This window comes from Boeremia exigua, assembly GCF_020726555.1.
Source record: "Boeremia exigua strain MPI-SDFR-AT-0100 chromosome Unknown C7974scaffold_10, whole genome shotgun sequence".
Lineage (NCBI taxonomy): Eukaryota > Fungi > Ascomycota > Dothideomycetes > Pleosporales > Didymellaceae > Boeremia > Boeremia exigua.
Window position 1 is genome coordinate 372,878 of NW_025763527.1, and position 17,088 is coordinate 389,965.

General features: G+C 57.6%; 5 protein-coding genes across 5 annotated transcripts; 1 reads left to right on the forward strand and 4 right to left on the reverse strand.

Annotated features, from left to right (window-relative positions):
* Window positions 1-300: 300 nt before the first annotated feature.
* On the reverse strand, window positions 301-2,926 carry C7974DRAFT_364480 (Alpha/Beta hydrolase protein; the record flags this gene model as incomplete). Its single annotated transcript, XM_046139798.1, has 2 exons — window positions 2,551-2,926; window positions 301-2,503 (listed from the first exon to the last, which is right to left on the reverse strand). The coding sequence occupies exons 1-2, from the start codon at window positions 2,640-2,642 to the stop codon at window positions 301-303; spliced, it is 2,295 nt and encodes a 764-aa protein (XP_045993833.1). The 5' UTR covers window positions 2,643-2,926.
* Window positions 2,927-3,709: 783 nt separating this feature from the next.
* On the reverse strand, window positions 3,710-4,486 carry C7974DRAFT_31998 (uncharacterized protein). Its single transcript, XM_046138731.1, has one exon. The coding sequence runs from the start codon at window positions 4,386-4,388 to the stop codon at window positions 3,813-3,815; it is 576 nt and encodes a 191-aa protein (XP_045993834.1). The 5' UTR covers window positions 4,389-4,486; the 3' UTR covers window positions 3,710-3,812.
* A 99-nt stretch (window positions 4,487-4,585) lies between these two features.
* C7974DRAFT_317313 (uncharacterized protein) lies at window positions 4,586-8,311 on the reverse strand (the record flags this gene model as incomplete). The annotated part of the gene is made up of 5 exons (XM_046138594.1): window positions 4,586-6,061; window positions 6,112-6,257; window positions 6,406-6,746; window positions 7,326-7,493; window positions 7,545-8,311. 5 exons carry the CDS (start codon window positions 8,309-8,311, stop codon window positions 4,586-4,588), a joined length of 2,898 nt encoding a protein of 965 aa, XP_045993835.1.
* Window positions 8,312-9,849: 1,538 nt separating this feature from the next.
* C7974DRAFT_415914 (N-acetylated-alpha-linked acidic dipeptidase-like protein 2) lies at window positions 9,850-12,124 on the reverse strand (the record flags this gene model as incomplete). The annotated part of the gene is made up of 3 exons (XM_046143933.1): window positions 9,850-10,729; window positions 10,781-11,735; window positions 11,836-12,124. The coding sequence occupies 3 exons, from the start codon at window positions 12,122-12,124 to the stop codon at window positions 9,850-9,852; spliced, it is 2,124 nt and encodes a 707-aa protein (XP_045993836.1).
* Window positions 12,125-12,741: 617 nt separating this feature from the next.
* C7974DRAFT_400339 (uncharacterized protein) lies at window positions 12,742-16,370 on the forward strand. The gene has a single exon (XM_046142493.1). The coding sequence runs from the start codon at window positions 13,099-13,101 to the stop codon at window positions 16,069-16,071; it is 2,973 nt and encodes a 990-aa protein (XP_045993837.1). The 5' UTR covers window positions 12,742-13,098; the 3' UTR covers window positions 16,072-16,370.
* Window positions 16,371-17,088: the final 718 nt, after the last annotated feature.

The following is a 17,088-nucleotide window of genomic DNA, read 5'->3' on the forward strand; positions in this document are numbered from 1 at the left end:
CAGGCGTATATGTTTGCGGAAGGAACGATCGGCTCATGACCAAGCACGGTAACAAGAACTATCAGATTGTTGTGTTTCAAGAGTCGCGGTGCTAGCGGGACAGCTCCCAAAGTTGCATGCCTGATATCGCCTTGACGAGCACGTCTGTCTGCTCACGCCATCCACACCCACCATACCACATTTACACCCAGAGCCACAGCACCCTCTGCTGCCATTCCATCCAGCTCAGAATTCAAGTATCGTATCGAACATGCTCTATAATTGTGTACACGAAATGCTTATATACCACACCTATCAACATCACCCATCCAACCCAACCCCAGCCAACCCCCCCAACCCCCCCGTAAGCCCCTTCATCCGCCTCCCGAGCAAATCATCCTCACTCGCCAGACTAACCAGCGACTTCCTGCGCCCGCGATCGCTCTTCCTGACCCTTCCCCTCCCGCGCGCCGTGCGCTCCGCGGACCCGACCGCCTTCGACGCAGGACGTTCCTGCGGCGGCGTGAGCGGCACCTTGCCGGCATCTTTCGCGGGCGAGGACTTGGGCGCGTTCTTGGGCAGCACGCTCATTTCGAGGGGCCGGTCGTCGTCGGCGGACGACGCGGTGCCGGAGCGGTAGTGGTGGCGGCGGGCGGTGGGACTGCGCAGGCCGTCGACGGCGGCCGCGAGCCCGGGCGTGCCGCCGAAGTAGTCGTCGCGCGGGGCGCGGAACCACGGCGTCACGGGCGCGCTGGGGGCGGCGCTGTCCGGGAAGCGGCCCTCGGCGGCGGCGAACGCGTCGTCGATCCACGTCGCGCAGCGGAAGATGTACTTCCAGCCGTCTGGGAAGACGCCGACGAACTGCAGGAAGCCGTGCGAGATGCCCGGGACGAGGTCGACGTTGACCCAGTCTTCTTCGCGGAAGGTGCCGCGCGCCCAGTCCAGGCCGAGTTCCTTGCCCGTGGTGAATTCGGCGCGTTTTGCGTGGCGGAGGCGGCCGGCGAAGATTACGGTGTCGTCGACGAGGGGGTCGCGTTCGCCAGTTAGCATCCAGGTGCGTGGAAATTTGGCGAGGAGCGAGTCGGGGGCTAGGCAGGGGGAGAGCAGGAAGTCGGTGCTGAAGTCGGGGCGGTGATGGGGCCCGATGTAGAGGATGATCATGGCACGCATCATTTCTGGCGTGAGGATACGGTCGTTGAAGTAGGAGATCATCGAAGACGTGGCAAGGCGGGTTTTGATGGCTGTCACGGGCGGCGGGTCAGTGGCGGCTGGCTGTATGGGTGTTTCTGGGGCGCGAGTTGCTACCGGGGACATCTGGTCGGGGGTTGCAACGGTATGGCCGTTGGTGAGGTTTGTGTTGAGCTTGATCATAGTTTGTGGGGAGGTGAGAACGCGCTCGGTCATCGGCCTGTTGGTGTCACGGCTCGGTCTCTCGTCGTCGCTGCCAGAGTCGTCAGAGCCGTAGGGCGTATTGGGCGCGAGCTGGCGGTAGTCCTCGCTTTTGTGTCGCAGGATAGGCCTATTCGTCTTGCGCACTCTGCGGTCACGGATGAGGGCCATCTGCTCGTCCGTCATCCAGTTGCCGATGTTCATGTCGAGTGCTGGGTATATCAGCACGCACGCGACCGGCGGCGGCAGTGCACGCTCGCCCTGCCAGCGCCGTGTCTCGGTCGAGCCACTCTGCAGAACCATGAGCACCATGGCTACGGCCAGGTTGCCGCCGGCCGAGTCTCCAGACACAACGATCTTTGGCTCCAGCTCGCCTGACAGTCCCATGCAGCGGCCGCGCGTGGCGACCAGTGTGTGATATACATCATAGCACTCGTTCAGCGCATACGGGTACGGCCATTCAGGGGCCTTGCGGTAGTCCAGGCTCAGCACCGGCAGCCCCGTCTTGCCAGCCCAGCCCATCAGCTTGTCGTCGTGGTTACGGGGGTCCATGGCCACAAAGCCGCCGCCAGGCACGTCCAGCACGATCTTGTCGTGCTTCTTCAGCGCGCTGATGGGGCCATTGAAGTACAGCCAGGCCACGACCGGCTCTGTATAGCTGCTGCCCTTCGGGCGCGGTATGCGGATCTTGCGCGGCGGGTACCACATCAGACGCGGGCGCATCAGGTTGGTCAGCGCAGCCAGGTACGGCGTGGTGCCCTTGTTCCACGAAACGCGCAGGTGGTCGACGGTCAGCGTGGCGCGGATCTTGCGCACCTTCTCGTCGGCCTGCTCGGCGCACACCATGTAGTAGAGGCTGAAGATGATGGACAGCACGTCACGCAGGCCCTTGCGGCGGATCTTCATGGCCGACCAAAAGCCGGCGTCGAGCGCCGTCGTCACCCATGTGGCGCGGAAGTATGAGCGCGAGTACAGCGACGCCAGGGGCTCCGGGCACTCGAGGCCCACCAGCTTGCCGAAGTTGCGGGCGACATATAGGTACAGCAGCGTGACGAGCACCGACTGCCACACGGTGAGCTTGGCCGAGAGCAGCGACGAGAGCCGCCGGAGCAGCGGCGGGCCGTGGCGGTCACCTCTGCGCGGGTTAGTCAGCGGGTGCCGTAGTGTAGGAGGGGGACGCACCTGTAGAGGTAGAAGGACCAGAACGACACCACGGCCAGCACCTGGATCTTGCGGAACTGCACCGACGGCCGGCCCAGGACGTGGTCGATCATGGCGACGTGTTCGGTGGGTGTGCTCTCTGTGCGTGGTGTCTATACAAGACTCGTCGGACCCTTCTCTGCTGGATATCTACACAAAGAATCGCGTCCGGGCGTCATGAATGCAGCTGCAGCGAAGCACCCGGTCGTCACAGTGGCCCGGTGTGCAGAATCTGGGGAACGCGGAGGAGCAGGATCTGGCTGCGCAGTGCAGGATCCGGGGAAGGTATACCCAGCAGGTCAGCCGTGGTCTTCCATGGTCGTCTCAAGCGTCGTGCATTACCCACGACAAGCGCATCGTCTCAGCCTGCGCGCGCCGTGGTTGGCCGCCGCCGCGCATGTGACAACGAAAGTGAACGCGCCTCGCCGGATGCATGTGACAGCGCCGCGCCGCGTAAACCTTCCGGGGCAGACGGATGATGTAAGCGAGGCTGTTGCACCGCCACAGACTGGCCCAGCCACAGCAGCCACGAGACCCTTGCCCTACCTAAATCTATTTCGAGCCCCTCTCCCCGCCGGCCCAACGTCCTACAGTAAGGGCGACGCAAGGAGCCTCCTTTGCATCACTCACCGCGGCTCACATACCCGCCTACCCACACACGCGCCCTCCCGCCGTCGCACGCGGCGCAGATGCGCGCACCACCGGCCGAGACTGCGGTGTTATGTACCTTTGTGCTCGACCTCGCCCTCGACCTCGACCTTGACTTGGCGCCGCCTGGGCTCGACAGCAGCCTCGCGTACTGTACAGACACAATGGCGCCTTGATTGTCCTCCCTCGACGGAGTAGAAGCTCGACGCAGCAAGAAGCTCGAAGCAGCAGGAAGCTCGACGCAGCAGGACTCTCGACGCAGCAGGAAGCTCGCCGCCGCTCCACCCGCCCGTCCGTGACTGAGCGCGCAGGCACGCAATGTAGCCGCAAAATGCAGCCCCAGCCCGCAAACGCACCGTAGCCCGCACGCAAAATGCATATCCAAATGCATATCCAACTCCACGACACCCGCCCACGCACCCACCCCACATTCATCGCGCAGCGCCCCATTCTCCCCATCCCGCGTCCCAATACTCACTACGTGCTAACTAACACCCATCACGTCCTCACAATCCAGCGCCCCAGCAACCCACCGCTACAACGCTGCACACCTCCCCTCGCCCCGCCGTCAGAATTCCACACTCCCCAACAGCCGCCTAACGGCGCTCCAACGGCGCAACTCCCCCAGGCTGTGCTGAGATCGCCGCGCTGTTTACCCACCGGCCGGACCCAGCGAGCCGCCGTGTCCCGACACCGCAGTGCAGTGCAGTGCAGTGCAGTGCATTGTGTGAAGCCGTATCGCAGAGCATCTCGCATCGCGCTATATGGCGACATCGCGCATCGCAGAGTGCGGAAGCGTGCATGCGAGCACGGAACGCGGAAGCAGACATCCAATCCCTCACTATAGCCTTATCGGGGCCCGTCAAGGTGAGCCAGGGCGCGGCGAGTACAGAATACAAAGCTCCGGCGTGGCACCGAGAGTGGTGGGTCAGTCGCGGTCGCCACCGCCACCGCCGTCGATATCGGGGGATCGTGAGGGAATGGGGCGACGAGAAGGGCCGGATGGGGTGCGATCGGGACGGTGCGGAGGCGCTGTCGTGCCGGTGGAGTGTTGTGGGTGGATGGGGGATTGCTGGCGTGCCGGATGCCGGGGGGAGGGATGCGTCTTCTTGGACCGTCGGGGGGAGATGGGAAACGAGAGGGGATAGAATAGGGCGAGACAGCAATGCCATTGGTATAGTACAGCGCTACGCCCGCCCGTGTATGTATGCGCGCAAGCCTTGTTTCGACGGCTGCGAAATCGACACATGAAGCGAACTCCGAGACCCCCTTGCCATATCGCCGCCATGAACGCCGCAAGTACACTGCACAGTACCACTCCACTCCACACCGCACATCATTGCGTCACATTACACCCCTCTCCTCTCATTCAGCCCTCCTTCCTCGCCCCAACCCCTCGCACCCACTCCCCCACCTCAAACCCCACGCGCCGTAAACTCGCATCCGCAAACGGCTTCCCCTGCGCCTTCAGCACCGTCAAGCACCGCACCTGATCATCCAGCTCCACCATCTTCCCCGGCGGCGCCTCCTTGGGCTCGTACGACTTGACGTACAGCGTGAGATCGGGGCCGACGATGCCGCGCCACAGCGTCGCCATCCACTGCCAGTGGTCCGTGGGGCTGTACGCGTCCTGGATGGGGATGCGGGAGGCGTAGGCGACGGAGGCGTGGAGCTGGAAGGTGGGGAGTACGACGATAGGTTTCTTGGGCGCGGGGGCGGCGGGCGCGGAGGCGGAGGTCAGGGTTGAGGGGGTCAGGCTGGGGGAGGCGGAGGGGCGGGGGGTGTCCGGGGGAGTGGCGGATTCTTTGCGCGAGGGGGTGTCCGAGACGTCGTCTCGGGGGGTGAGGGCGTCGGAGGGGGTGGACGGGGTGGTGATGTAGCGGGTTATCTCCTTGGACTTGCCGTGCCACTCTTTGATCAGGTCGAGGTACTCTTCGAACGTGACTTCTTGCTTGGTGTCGGCGGGGCTTCGCGGCGGCTCGGCAAGACGCGAAGTGTACTCATCGTCCTTTGCAAGGAAGTCATTCAGCCATTCGGCAAGGTCTTGGACGGCTTTCAGGTCGTCGCCCTCGACGGCGATGATGGCGCCGCGAGTCTGTGCAGCGGGACTGGTTGGGCCCGGCTCTTTCAGCGGACCACAGATGCGGCCAAGCAGTTTGATCCTGGCTTGGTAGGGAACGCTGAGAACCATTGCTTCGACGCTCCTGCTCTGATCGTGCTGTTGGGGAACAACAATGTTCATGTCAGAGGCCGACGACCCTTTACGCGGCAGCTCGTGCTGAGGCATGCGTACATCCCGAGGAGTGCGAGCCGAGGGAGGATGCATGCCAGCAGTATTCGGAGGTGACACACGCACGTGGATGGGCGGCAGTGACTCGCGACGGGCTGCACTCTGAGGATAGTAAGGACCTTCAGGCCTACGGGCAGACGGAGGAGGTCCATAATCATATCGACGTCTCTTCTGTCCTGGTGTGAGAGGGCTGTACATCTCATGCTCACGGATAGACGGCGGGACTTGAATGTTACTGAGCCTTGACGGGCCCGGGCCGCGACGCGCAACAACTGGTGATTCTAGCGACAGGCTACTCATCATGGGCAGATAGCGGGTGGTTGGTGTGAGACCTTCTGAGGTGTTTGGTGGCGGCAAAGTGGGTGTGCCTTGAGTTTCAGGAGGGTAGGGGCTAGTGGGTGTCTTGATACTACGACCACCACACCTTGGGCAGCGATACTTATCCACAGTCGTATGTTGGCCGGTGGGGTTCGAGGCACTCGCTCCAGGCTTACTTATTCGTCGAGGTTGGTATCGATAGTCAGGATACTGCTCGTGATGTCTGGCTTTTTCTTCCTAGGTGTCGTGTTAGTCTACACATGTAGCAAGGGAGACTCGAGACTAACCTGAGCGAGGTCCTGCCAAACTTTTTTTTCCTCGTCACTCTCCGCTTTCCACTGCTCACCAATGATTTTGGAAATGTCAGGATTGTTCAATCCGGGGTTGCGGCGTATGATATTCTGCTGATGGTGTTGTCGGTAAAGGATAAAAGCTAGAAAGCAGTCAGCGGCTGATCAAAATTGCGCCGCAAACAAAGAAGTCGACTTCTTTGTCCTCGAATGGGGGCGTCCAAAATGGGCAGTGCCACCAACCACCCTGATCTATTGGCCGAGACAGCGAACAAAGAACGACAGACTCACCGTTCCTTGGGCGGGGAATTTTCGGTTCAGGCTGGCACAGGCAGACGTGAGGTGAGAGATCTCCGGATCCTGTAGACCCCGTGCTCGCCGGAGTCTTTACGTCCGTCGGACTCTCGCTCATCAATTTGTCTGCATTGTCATCGGTTACGAGAGATGAGAACCCCTTCCTGGCACCTCGTGGTGATGTTGGCGGCTGCTCTTCTTCCTTGTTGCGCTGAATGGTAGGTGCAGACCTCGGTATCTGAACCCTAGTGCTCTTCCTTAAATTTCGGCTGATCTTGCTGGCTTCCGTCGAAGGGTGCAGGTTGTCTTCGCCAACTTGCATGTTTGACTTGACGTATCTCCTGGGTACGCTGAAGAACGTCGCAACAGGAGGCGGAGGAGGGGATAAAGTTCGGATTGGCGGTAACACGCAGCTGGCCATTTTGCAGAAGACGACGAAGCGGCTGAACTAATGGAACTCTTTGAGAAAATAGTTCATTGTACCGGTTGACAGGAAGGGAGAGATTGTCCGTGAAAACACCGAAGTATGTGATGCTGAATGGAAGCATTATGCGGCGCTGTCGCGAGCACTGAACCTTTCAGTGTCATCCGCAGTAGACTCCGTAATTTGATTGTCCCAGCCCGAAACGGTAAATTGGGTGTCGCCTTCGACGGGAGAGTTCTTTGTTCTCATCCCGACCCGAAGCGGCCAAGACAGGATCTGCTGGCTGCTCAGACATTCGTGCATTCCTGCAGCCAGCCATGCAAGGAGGCAACAATGCCGCAACCTTACGCGAGTCATCACAAACCTGGTCTCGGAACCTGCATGGTACTGTTGTGGCTGAGATGTAATCCTTTCCTCGTGGGACACCGTCCCCTCCAACTGAACCCTGATTGGCTGGGTAGTAAGATGCTGTGTTCAGCCGAATCGCTAGTACCCCGGAGGGAATTTCAGTGCGAAACTCGGCATGTCCTTTGCTGCAGCCTTCTTGTCACCATGAGAACCCTGCACTGCCCCAATGTTGACAGTGTGGTTTCCGCGGAGCAGGCTTGCGGCTGCCTTTCCGATTAGTCGATGCGCTGGCCCGCTAAGATGTATGTCGTCCCTGTGTCACCGTCAGACCGAGACAAAGCTTTTGTGCGCGCTAAAGACTTACCAGAACAGGTGCTTGGAACACTTCTGGACTCCAGCTGCTTGCAGTATCCTTGCATTGTCATCCGTTATCGACTTTATGCACGGCTCTTCTACGTAATCAAAGAGAGGTGCTTGTTTGCCCGTGCCGGATGCATCAGATAGGTTTTTGGAATACAGCTGTTTAGCGCGGACTTGATCTAAGATCAGATTGTTGGGGTTAGGCATAAAGATCGCGCCGTGCTCCCACTTTGCTGCTGCTCGTGATAAAACAGTGTTCCAGTAGGTCCAGAGAAACACCAATTGGTGTTGGTACTCCGCGAAGTGCTCTTTGTTGATGTCTTTCATCGACTGGACGCGTGGTAGAAACGTAACATCCACTAATTTGGGAACGACGACCTTGATCGGTGCCGCCACATGTTTCGCGAGCAGGTCAAGATTCTCGAACAGTCCTTCCATGCTGTTGTCAATTGCCTTGAGCGCATACTCCGTCTCGAGAGAAGAATACTCCAACAAATCCCAGAGGCCGAAGGAAACGGTAAAAACAGTCCACTCGTCGACTTTGCGCAAACGCTCCGGGACACCCAGACGATGTTTTATCTTCTCATACTCAAGAAATTGCTGTATCTGTGTCTTGAAGTCAAACATGGTCTGGGTGTTGTTGTTGTTGTCTGTCACAGGCACAGCCTGGGCGCGGATGTCTGAATCAACGAGTGAGCCTATCGTCGTAGCATCCTCCTGTGGCGGCATGGAACGAGCGAAGTTGTCGATGAAGTCGCAAGCGAGCTGCATGGTGTCAGTAAATGCAAATCATGGACATCTCCTACACCCAGGCACGTCCGACTGGTCGTTTGGCACTTCGTAGGATCCAACTCATATCTATTGCAGCCTACAAACTGCAGAACTACGACCGAGTTACTCCACTTATGAGCATACACTCTCATAAGAAGAGGTTCTTGCGTCTTGCCAAGTGGCCGGGCTGGCCATGGGACCTGGGTGCGGTACGCGGACTCACTTCTTTACACAGCGTCTCTGTCCACATGTCGCCACGATCGGCATCTCGGACAGGCACATTGGCTCTCGATGGTGTAGAAACTCGATATTTGCCAGTGTCAGACCAGTCGTCGCCAAAGACAACGACCCTGTGCGCCGAGCCTTCCCATGCCTCATGTATGCTGTGCCCGAGATGATCGTGCTGAACCCATACTAGGTACAGGAAGATGAGAATGGTGGCCGCAGCACCCGTATGCAGGAGTCTCGGCAAGAACCTCATGTTTGTGGAGGCGCAGAGTAGGACGGGATGAAAATGCAGACGAAAGCGAAAGGCAGCAACAAGGCAGTAAAGAACCAACGAATCGTCCGAGACAGCAGCGTCAGAATACACAACCGGTTGTCAGCAAAACCGGACGGAATTCGAGACATGTTTGTTCACATATCGCACGTCGAACCCAGTCTCAGTCGGGTTAAGGCGCAAGGAGCATGACGACGCCTGGCAAAACAAGCACTGCGTCGCCTCGCCTTTCCCCGGGATGCCAGGGCCGCTTGCAAGCTGATACGTCCGGAAGTGGGAACATGTCGCGTGCGTGTAATTGCGCGGCAACGCGGTCCCAATAATGGCATTTGATGCCTATTATTTCACAGGTATTCGGGTCCTCGGCAGGGGAGCGGGTCGGTTGTCATCATAGCCGTGGGTCCATCCCGCTGACTCTGACACACTCAGACAACACCCTGATACATTGACGCCTGAGGCTGGCACAAAGGCGCGATGAGGCCTTGCTGCATTGTTGACGACGGTACTGAGAGTGAGGACGTGGCCCGCAACTTCCGGAGGGATTTCGGCAGGTGCTCTAGCTGGGTTGGGAATGGCGTCATGTGAAGATTACGTAGATCCATGCGGTTCATATCAAAACACATTGATTCGTAGTCTCACTGTATAGATTGAGATGACTGTCGCGTCTGTATTGCGCATGTCATACTGTACCCAGACACGTCCGACCAGCTATCGCGCAAGATGCAGTGTCAGGCAAGGAGGATTGATAATCTCATCTGGACTCTTTCTCGTTGGATGGCATGCGCTCGAACGGAGTCATTCAGTAGTAGTTTTGCAGCTTACTAGCTGCAAAGAGAATGGGTTAGACTCTACAGGACGAGCCTGGGTGCAGGACGTTGGTGTGTGGCGATTCATGTCAAACCACCGTTACTTCATTGACTCATGTTCTCATTATATAGACTACGATTACTGTTGCGTCTGCATTACGCGCGTCAAGTCTCGACGTGGAATACCTTCGTCGAACCTCTACACGTACGCCGCCCCTACAAAAACTGACCCTTTAGGTCTTCAGGATTGCAGCAGCGACCAGGATTGCAGCGCTGGTCTTCTCGACCCACTCCTGCGCCAATTCAATATCGTCGTCAAACGTGATACTTTCAGTGATACCTGGGAAGGTAACAGGAGCATATCCAGTATCACGGCCAGGCGCGAAGATCGTGTGCTGGTAAAACTCCCTGGTGGGCAAGCCACCTTGGGAAGTGAAGCCACGAGAGAAGTCGCGTGCCTTGTGGTTCTGGACGGTGATCAGAGCGGTGTCGTTGGCTGCGACGGCTTGGTCACGGAGGTCGTTGAATTGCTGTGCGGACGTTCCAAAAGTCGAGATGGCGTCGACAAGAGCTGAGAGATCGAGCGTTGCATTGGCAGAGGCAATGGTGGTTTCCAGTGCTTCGAGGTAAGTGTTGAGCTCCTCAACATAATCAGCAGGCTGCAGAGGGACCACAGGGTCGTTGACCATGTGGTACAGAAGAAGTGTCAGGTACTGGCCCATGGCCTTGTGAGTGTGGAAGCCTGGGTCTCCGAAGGTTGCCATCCAGTGGTACGAGTCGTAGTTGGAGTGGTATGGATATACGGGGTCGTTCGGTCCGCCGCCAGCGCCCATATCAATTGCCGCGATACCTCGGTGGAGGAAAGCAGTGTAGTCACTGCCGCTGCCAAGTACACCAATGGTTCCGTCAACTTGCGACCAAACATCATACAACGTCTGGTTGCTGCTGCCGCGGTAGGGATATATAACCTTCTTCATGAGATCGGTGCCGATAGCGTGCAGATCTGGTGTTGCCGAGATGTCTGGGTTGGGGCCAGAAACTGCAACATCGATGTTCAGGTAAGAAACTGCAGCACCTTTCAGCCACGGAATATACTCCTCCATCCATTCAGTACTGCTAGAGTGTTAGCAAAGACCCCTGCGCTCAAGTATAGGTGATGCGTACCTTCCAACGAGTCCGTACTCTTCGGCGTCCCAGCTGCACAGTACAATGGTGCGAGCTGGTTTCCAGCCTGTCTTTGCAAGCTCACCGAAGGCCTTGGCAAGTTCGATCAGAACAGCAGATCCGGAGTTGGGATCAGCTGCGCCTCCAATAATCCACGCATCGCGATGGTTGCCTACGATGACTACTTCATCCTCGAGTGTGCCGTTGATGACTCCGATGGCATTCCAGATGGATCCGTATGTGTCATTCATAACATTGCTCATGTCAAGAGTAGCACCTGAGCCAGCCCCAGAGCTGTAGTTGACGCCAGGGATGGCGCCTACCCACCCAGTGCGGTTGATTTCGGCACTCAATGGGCCGAAGCCATTCAATGCTTGTAGCAGTGGCTGTGCCTCCGCCCATGAGATTGGCAAGGATGGAATCTGAGGCGTAATGAGGCTACGATCAGTTCTTGGAGAATCTTCCTTTGATACATAACCAGGGGTCGTGGGGTCGCCAGGATACGTGCTCAGAAATTGAACGCTACCTCTTTGAACTGTGCTGGGATGTCTTGCTGGTCCATTTGGGTATGCTATCTGTCCCTTGGCCTCAGTCATGTTGCCATCGTCACCTGGATCGGTGAAGATGACAGCACCAATCATGCCATGGTCTTGCGCATTCTTGACCTTGAGACCTCGGAAAGGGCCACCATACTTGGCAAGTGCAATCTTGCCCTCCAGTTCAACACCGAGTGCCTGTAGGCGGTCGAAATCGACCTGCTGGCCTCTTCCAACATAAACGTATTCTGCAGACGCGTTTCCGGTGAAAGAGTAGCCGTGGAAGGTAGAGATGCTGTCTGGATAGCTTGTGGTTGGGTCTTCTTCAAGCACTGCTTCCTCGAGCGTGGGAGTGTAGGTACTACCATTGGGGTAGGTCAAGACAAGCGAATGCGAGACCGGGTAGTTGAGAAAGACGTCTAAGCAAAGTCAGTGTCTCAGTCGTTACGATGGGGTTCAGAACGCGCGTTCATATCAAGTCAAGGGAAAGCAGACGCGGATATAAAGATGAAGACTCACAGTACTCATCCAGCCTGGATGTAAAGCCATACTCGCTCCACTTGTCGGCAGTCCACTGTGCCATTGACTCATTTCTTCCAGCGATATGGTCGCCATGGGTGTAGTAATACGACCATGTGGATATAGAGGTATTATCAAATGAATTGAGTAGAATCTGCTCATTGGCGTCTAAGACTGGAGGAAAGGATGTTTGTCTCTTGACATGGCTATGAGCATGGCGCTTGAGTACACGCTCACGCTGACAGGCTTCTGCACCAATGGCGGCGAGCAAGAAGAGTGATGCACGCATGTTGAACCTGAAAGGATCTCACGATGGCGGGCTGCACAACATAGCCGGTCATTCCGCTTTTATAGAGCCAACAATAGTCAATCGCAACCTGATTTTAGGGCTCTGATAACGTCGACGACATCGGAGCCGGTTCTACCATGGCAAGACCGACGGGATAGATGTCATGGCGGCATTTCCAAGCATGAAGCCGCAGAGCTTCTGCGCAATCGTAGAATAGCTTGGGTAAGCTTCAAGCTGCTTAAGGAAGGTAGGAGAGATACCAGCGCGGGGTGAGCTTGATAGCTGCTTGGCGATGGACGATGACGGTGTCGTGCAGTGGGGCACAAGGAGCAAGGAGCTTTTCGGTAAGCCGAGGAGGGTCAACCGCCTGCTTCCGTGCCCTTCCACGTCCCCCACTGTTGCGAGTGCGACCTTGGCTCTCATAACGTGACGCGAGGGGATAGCAGAATCTAGCGGTAACAGTAACGGCTAAGGCTTCCAGTGCGGGGAGGTGATCGGCAGAGCGGTGCAGGGGTCCCGTTTCAACTTTTTTCTCCGACTGAGACCAGACGCAACCAGAGACATGGAGCAATTCTGCGATGCAGCTGTTGGTGAGGCTGTTATCGCCTTGCAGTGGAGTTGAAGAGGAGCAAAGTTCAGCCGCCAATGTCAGGCACGGAGGATTAGACCGGCGCCAGGACCTTTTGGGCCTAGACGTATGGAGAAGGTGCCCATAGCTGCATAAGGCGTTCGTCAAGCGCTCAGAGTGGTCGCGGGCTGGGCTGCTGCGTAACAAACAACCCCAAGCTGCAGATGCAGCGCCGTTGCTAAGGACAAGGAACAGAGGGCGTCATCAAACACCAGCATTGCACAGACAGCGCCAGCACACCACGGCTTTGCGACGTCGCAGTTTTTAAGTACTCCTTTGTCGCTGTCCCGGCATTTCCGCTCCTTATACATGTCCGCGCCGCTCCTTCCCACCCACGCTCCTTACCATGGCTGCCTTTGCGTCGCCGATGCGACTGGCACCGCCCCTGACGCCGCGACGCGTCCCATCGCCAATGATGTCGCCCGGAACCCGCAGAGGACGCATGCTCGGTAGCTCTGAAGAGAGCTACCTCCGCGACCTCTCCCCCGAAACCACCCTGCGCGCCTTCGCCGAAGAGCCTGTGCCGTTCGACACGACACGCGACGAATACAAGATCTTTGCGTGCATCGACAGCCTCACCGCCGCCGAGCGCGATCTCGGCACACGTGTCGCCAAGGCTGCACAGCGCCTGAAGAGCTGGTGCGCTGAAATCGAGCAATGGGGCTGGACCGGCGGCTTCGAGCAGCCGAGCGAGGAGGATCAGGAGAAGCGTCGCCGCAGTCTAGAAGGCCATATTGCGGAGCACGTTGTGGGTGCAGATGCGTTGGCACCGCTGCAGTACCTCGGCTCGCTCCTATCGGCCGAGCTGGACCAACATGAGGCACGGTTGGACGACATGAGCGAGGAGCTGTTGACGCTGGACGTGGACGAGCTCAAGGAGTATGTGCTGGACATGCACCCTCAGGGCAGGTCGCGTCCCGGCTCCGCCTTTGGCACCAATCGCTCCAGCTATCGGCCAATGGACGACTTCTCCTTTCTGATTACGCAAACGCTGCTCTCCGCCCTTCCCCACCACGCCCAGCTCAAGGACCGCCTCAACACGTGGACTGCACGAGTCTCCGTTCTCCGTTCCGCTCCTCGCTACCTCGATGATCTCAAACAGGCCCAGAAGGCTATGAGCCTCGGCTGGGACGCCCTTGAGCCACCGAAAGACACATCAGATGTCGCCTTCAGTCAATGGAAGGAGGCTGTTGACACCATATCGGGCGTACTGCGGACCAAAGTCAGTGACCTGGGACAACGTCTCGATAGAATGTTGGATACTTTGGAAGGTCGCGACGACTGCCTGCCCGACCGCTGGATCGATGTGTTTGAGACTTTGGAGGTTGATTATGGTCGATGGATGCCGGAGTCTACACGAAGAGTGATCGAGTTTGACGTGCGTCGGCAATCGAGTCATGAGAAGCAAGGGGAGTCGCAGATCAAGCAGAAACCAGAAGTGCATTCCGAAACACTCACCTCCCCACGAACGTCACTCTTGCCTATCGATAAACGCGTAATTCAACTCTCGACAGAGCCTCAATTGCCTCAGCTCAAGATCGTCGAGGGCAACTTGCAATCGCACTCAGCAGCTATCGATTCAGTCGATACACTTGACGACACCGCAAGCCCCACGCCAATTGCAGCATCAGACGAGCCGGCTCTCGAAGGTGTGCCGCAGGATTCACCTATCGCAACGAGCCCGCCGCTCGAAGAGAGCTCTTCGTATGCACACCCGACTATTGTCGTCAACCCTGTCAGCCCTGAGGGTCCAGGCGACCATGCACAACCATTCACAGGCACACCTCTTCAGAAGATCAGCTTTGAGACCGCATCACCATCCACTGATGGCGACTACGAGTTTGATGAAGGTGATACTGTCGTACACAACCAAGAAGAAGAGAGCCCAGGCGCCGTGCGCGTGGTCGCCAGCTACGAAAGCCTGTCCCACATTCCAATTTACGAGGATGGCAGTCCTACAGATTTCGTGCAAAAGTTTGACCCTAAATCGTTCGAACAATCTCCGGTCCTCAACTCTACAGACGGCACGGATGGCGAAGCACCGCAGACCCCCCGTTCGCGCCGCCTAAGCACGAGCTCTGTCTCGTCCAGCACCTCTTTCGACTCGAGTCCCGTAAGTGCTGTCGAGGAATCACCCACTGCTCGCACTGCTGGGAACCGTGCTATCCGAGCTCCCCGGCCCGAACTCAACGCGGCCATGTCGAAACGTCGACCAGCAAAGGGCGCGGCTTTTCCCAAAGTCGAGAGCGCGCCATGGCCACCAACACAGTTCAGTGACAAGAAGCCTGCCACAGTCGATGATCTCGAACGTAAGATATCGGACATACTAACAACAATTCCGGCGCACATCCGCCTCACCTCTGGACCAGGGGCAGATGCACCCGAAATCAAATCATCTCGCGGCGTTGGCCACAAAGGTAGTAGGGGATATCTACGTGCTGCTCGCTCAGCGAGTGGCCTGAGAACTCCCCAACTTACTTTGTCGCCCGTCAAGAATGAGTTTGAGAGTGCTAATCCCGGAGCAGGACGCAAATCTGCAAACGCAAGACCTGACAACGATATCAAGCTGTACCACCTCACACAGCCTGGCAAAGACCAGCCCATCAAGCTATTCATCCGCAGGGTCGGTGAGAACGGCGAACGCGTTATGGTCCGAGTTGGTGGCGGCTGGTCTGATCTGGGCGAGTACCTGCGCCAGTATGCTGAGCACCACGGTCGTCGCACAGCAAGCGAAGGCAAATTCGAAGTCCTCGGTCTTGAGGTACAAAGCTCGGACATTGCACCCACAAGACCTGGAAGTGCCACGAGCACAACGCGCCGCTTCAGCGGAGGCGGCCGTAAGACACCAAACACTACACCAGATAGCAAGCTCGCAGGACTCGGTATCTCGACCGAGTCGCCGCCTCCCCCCATGCCTAGGTTCGAACGCGACTCGACACCCGCCATCGCAGAGGAAGAATCCAGCCCTCCTTCAAACAACTCCCAGAAGACCTGGCAAGGGACAGAAGTCGGGCTCGCCGGCCCCAAGACTAAGAAAGTGGAACTTACCGGCGACAAGCTGGAATGGATCGAAGGCATGATGAAGCAGGCACGCACAGTCAGCAACAGCAACCTCGGCGTAGCCATGAAAGAAGACGAGAGAGGCGAAGGCAGGAGCAAGAGCAGAAGCGAAAGTCGCTCCGCGAGCCGCTCCACCAGTCGGGCGGCGGCGAAGAGGCCGGTCCAGGATTTCGTCGACCTAGGCAAGACCGGCAGCACCAGGAGGGTGTTTATGAGGGGCGGCGCAGGCGGGTCCAGTGAACGCCTGAACGAGCGCTGAGCGCCCGTGTGCAGAGGAGGATGCAGTGTTGCATCTGGTGCGTGGTGGACTACTATTCGTATTGATACCCAGGATATAGATATATGGATTGGATTGTGGTTGGAGGTGGAGCGGGATGGGACCGCATTTCTGGCGTCTGCTTTGGCATGGAGAGAACCAGTGCATTGGCACACACAGAGACGAGCCCTAGACGTACAGAGACGAATGCTCAGGCATAAGAGACGAGATAGGCATCAGAACCAGACCGAGAGGTTCACATGACCGTTAAGTAGCAATACAGGATGAACGACTGTACCGAACTCTTGCCTCCGTCCGCGTCTCTCTGACTTTCTTGCCGCACCGAGGCGAATGATTTGACGATCAGGCTGGAGCCGTGCTGGCGTTCTGGAACGCCGCGCTCACTCGTTGCAGGCGCATGAGAAGAACACGAATCAGGCCAATCTTCACCGGTACATCAGGCTGCTCGTCCGCACCATCTGGCGCTCGTCCACACCATCTGGCGCTCGCTATTCGGTGCACCGCAGCGGCTGGCCGTTGAGTCGAGTACTGCCCGTCTCTAAGATTTTGCGCGATTCATGGGCCGTGGGACGGTCCGTGATTGGCATTGTACTGCTGGCTAGCGCCGTTTCTTACTGGCCTGGACTACGCTGGCGCGAACCATGCTAGACCTCGCATACACATTCAAGCCTGCGACCGGCGAGTATGGGGTCGGAGCTCGTTGTGATGCAATCATGGATTGGAAGGTCGTGCGAGAAGGCATCACATCCAAGCTCAAGATGAATGGTATCCCTGTTGCAAACAAAATCTATTGGCTCGATGCATCGCCATAAGTGAGCATTGCCTTCTGCTTTGATTTCCTGTGAGATTCGTAGCGCGACTTCGGGAGATCATTAGCGCAGCGGGAAACACGCAGCTTCGCCTCATGTGGCGGAGAGCTGGCATTCTGATTTGTCGGTTCATACAGCTGCGAGTCGGCAGCGCGCCTGACATGCTACAATGGCGACACGTAATTTTAAA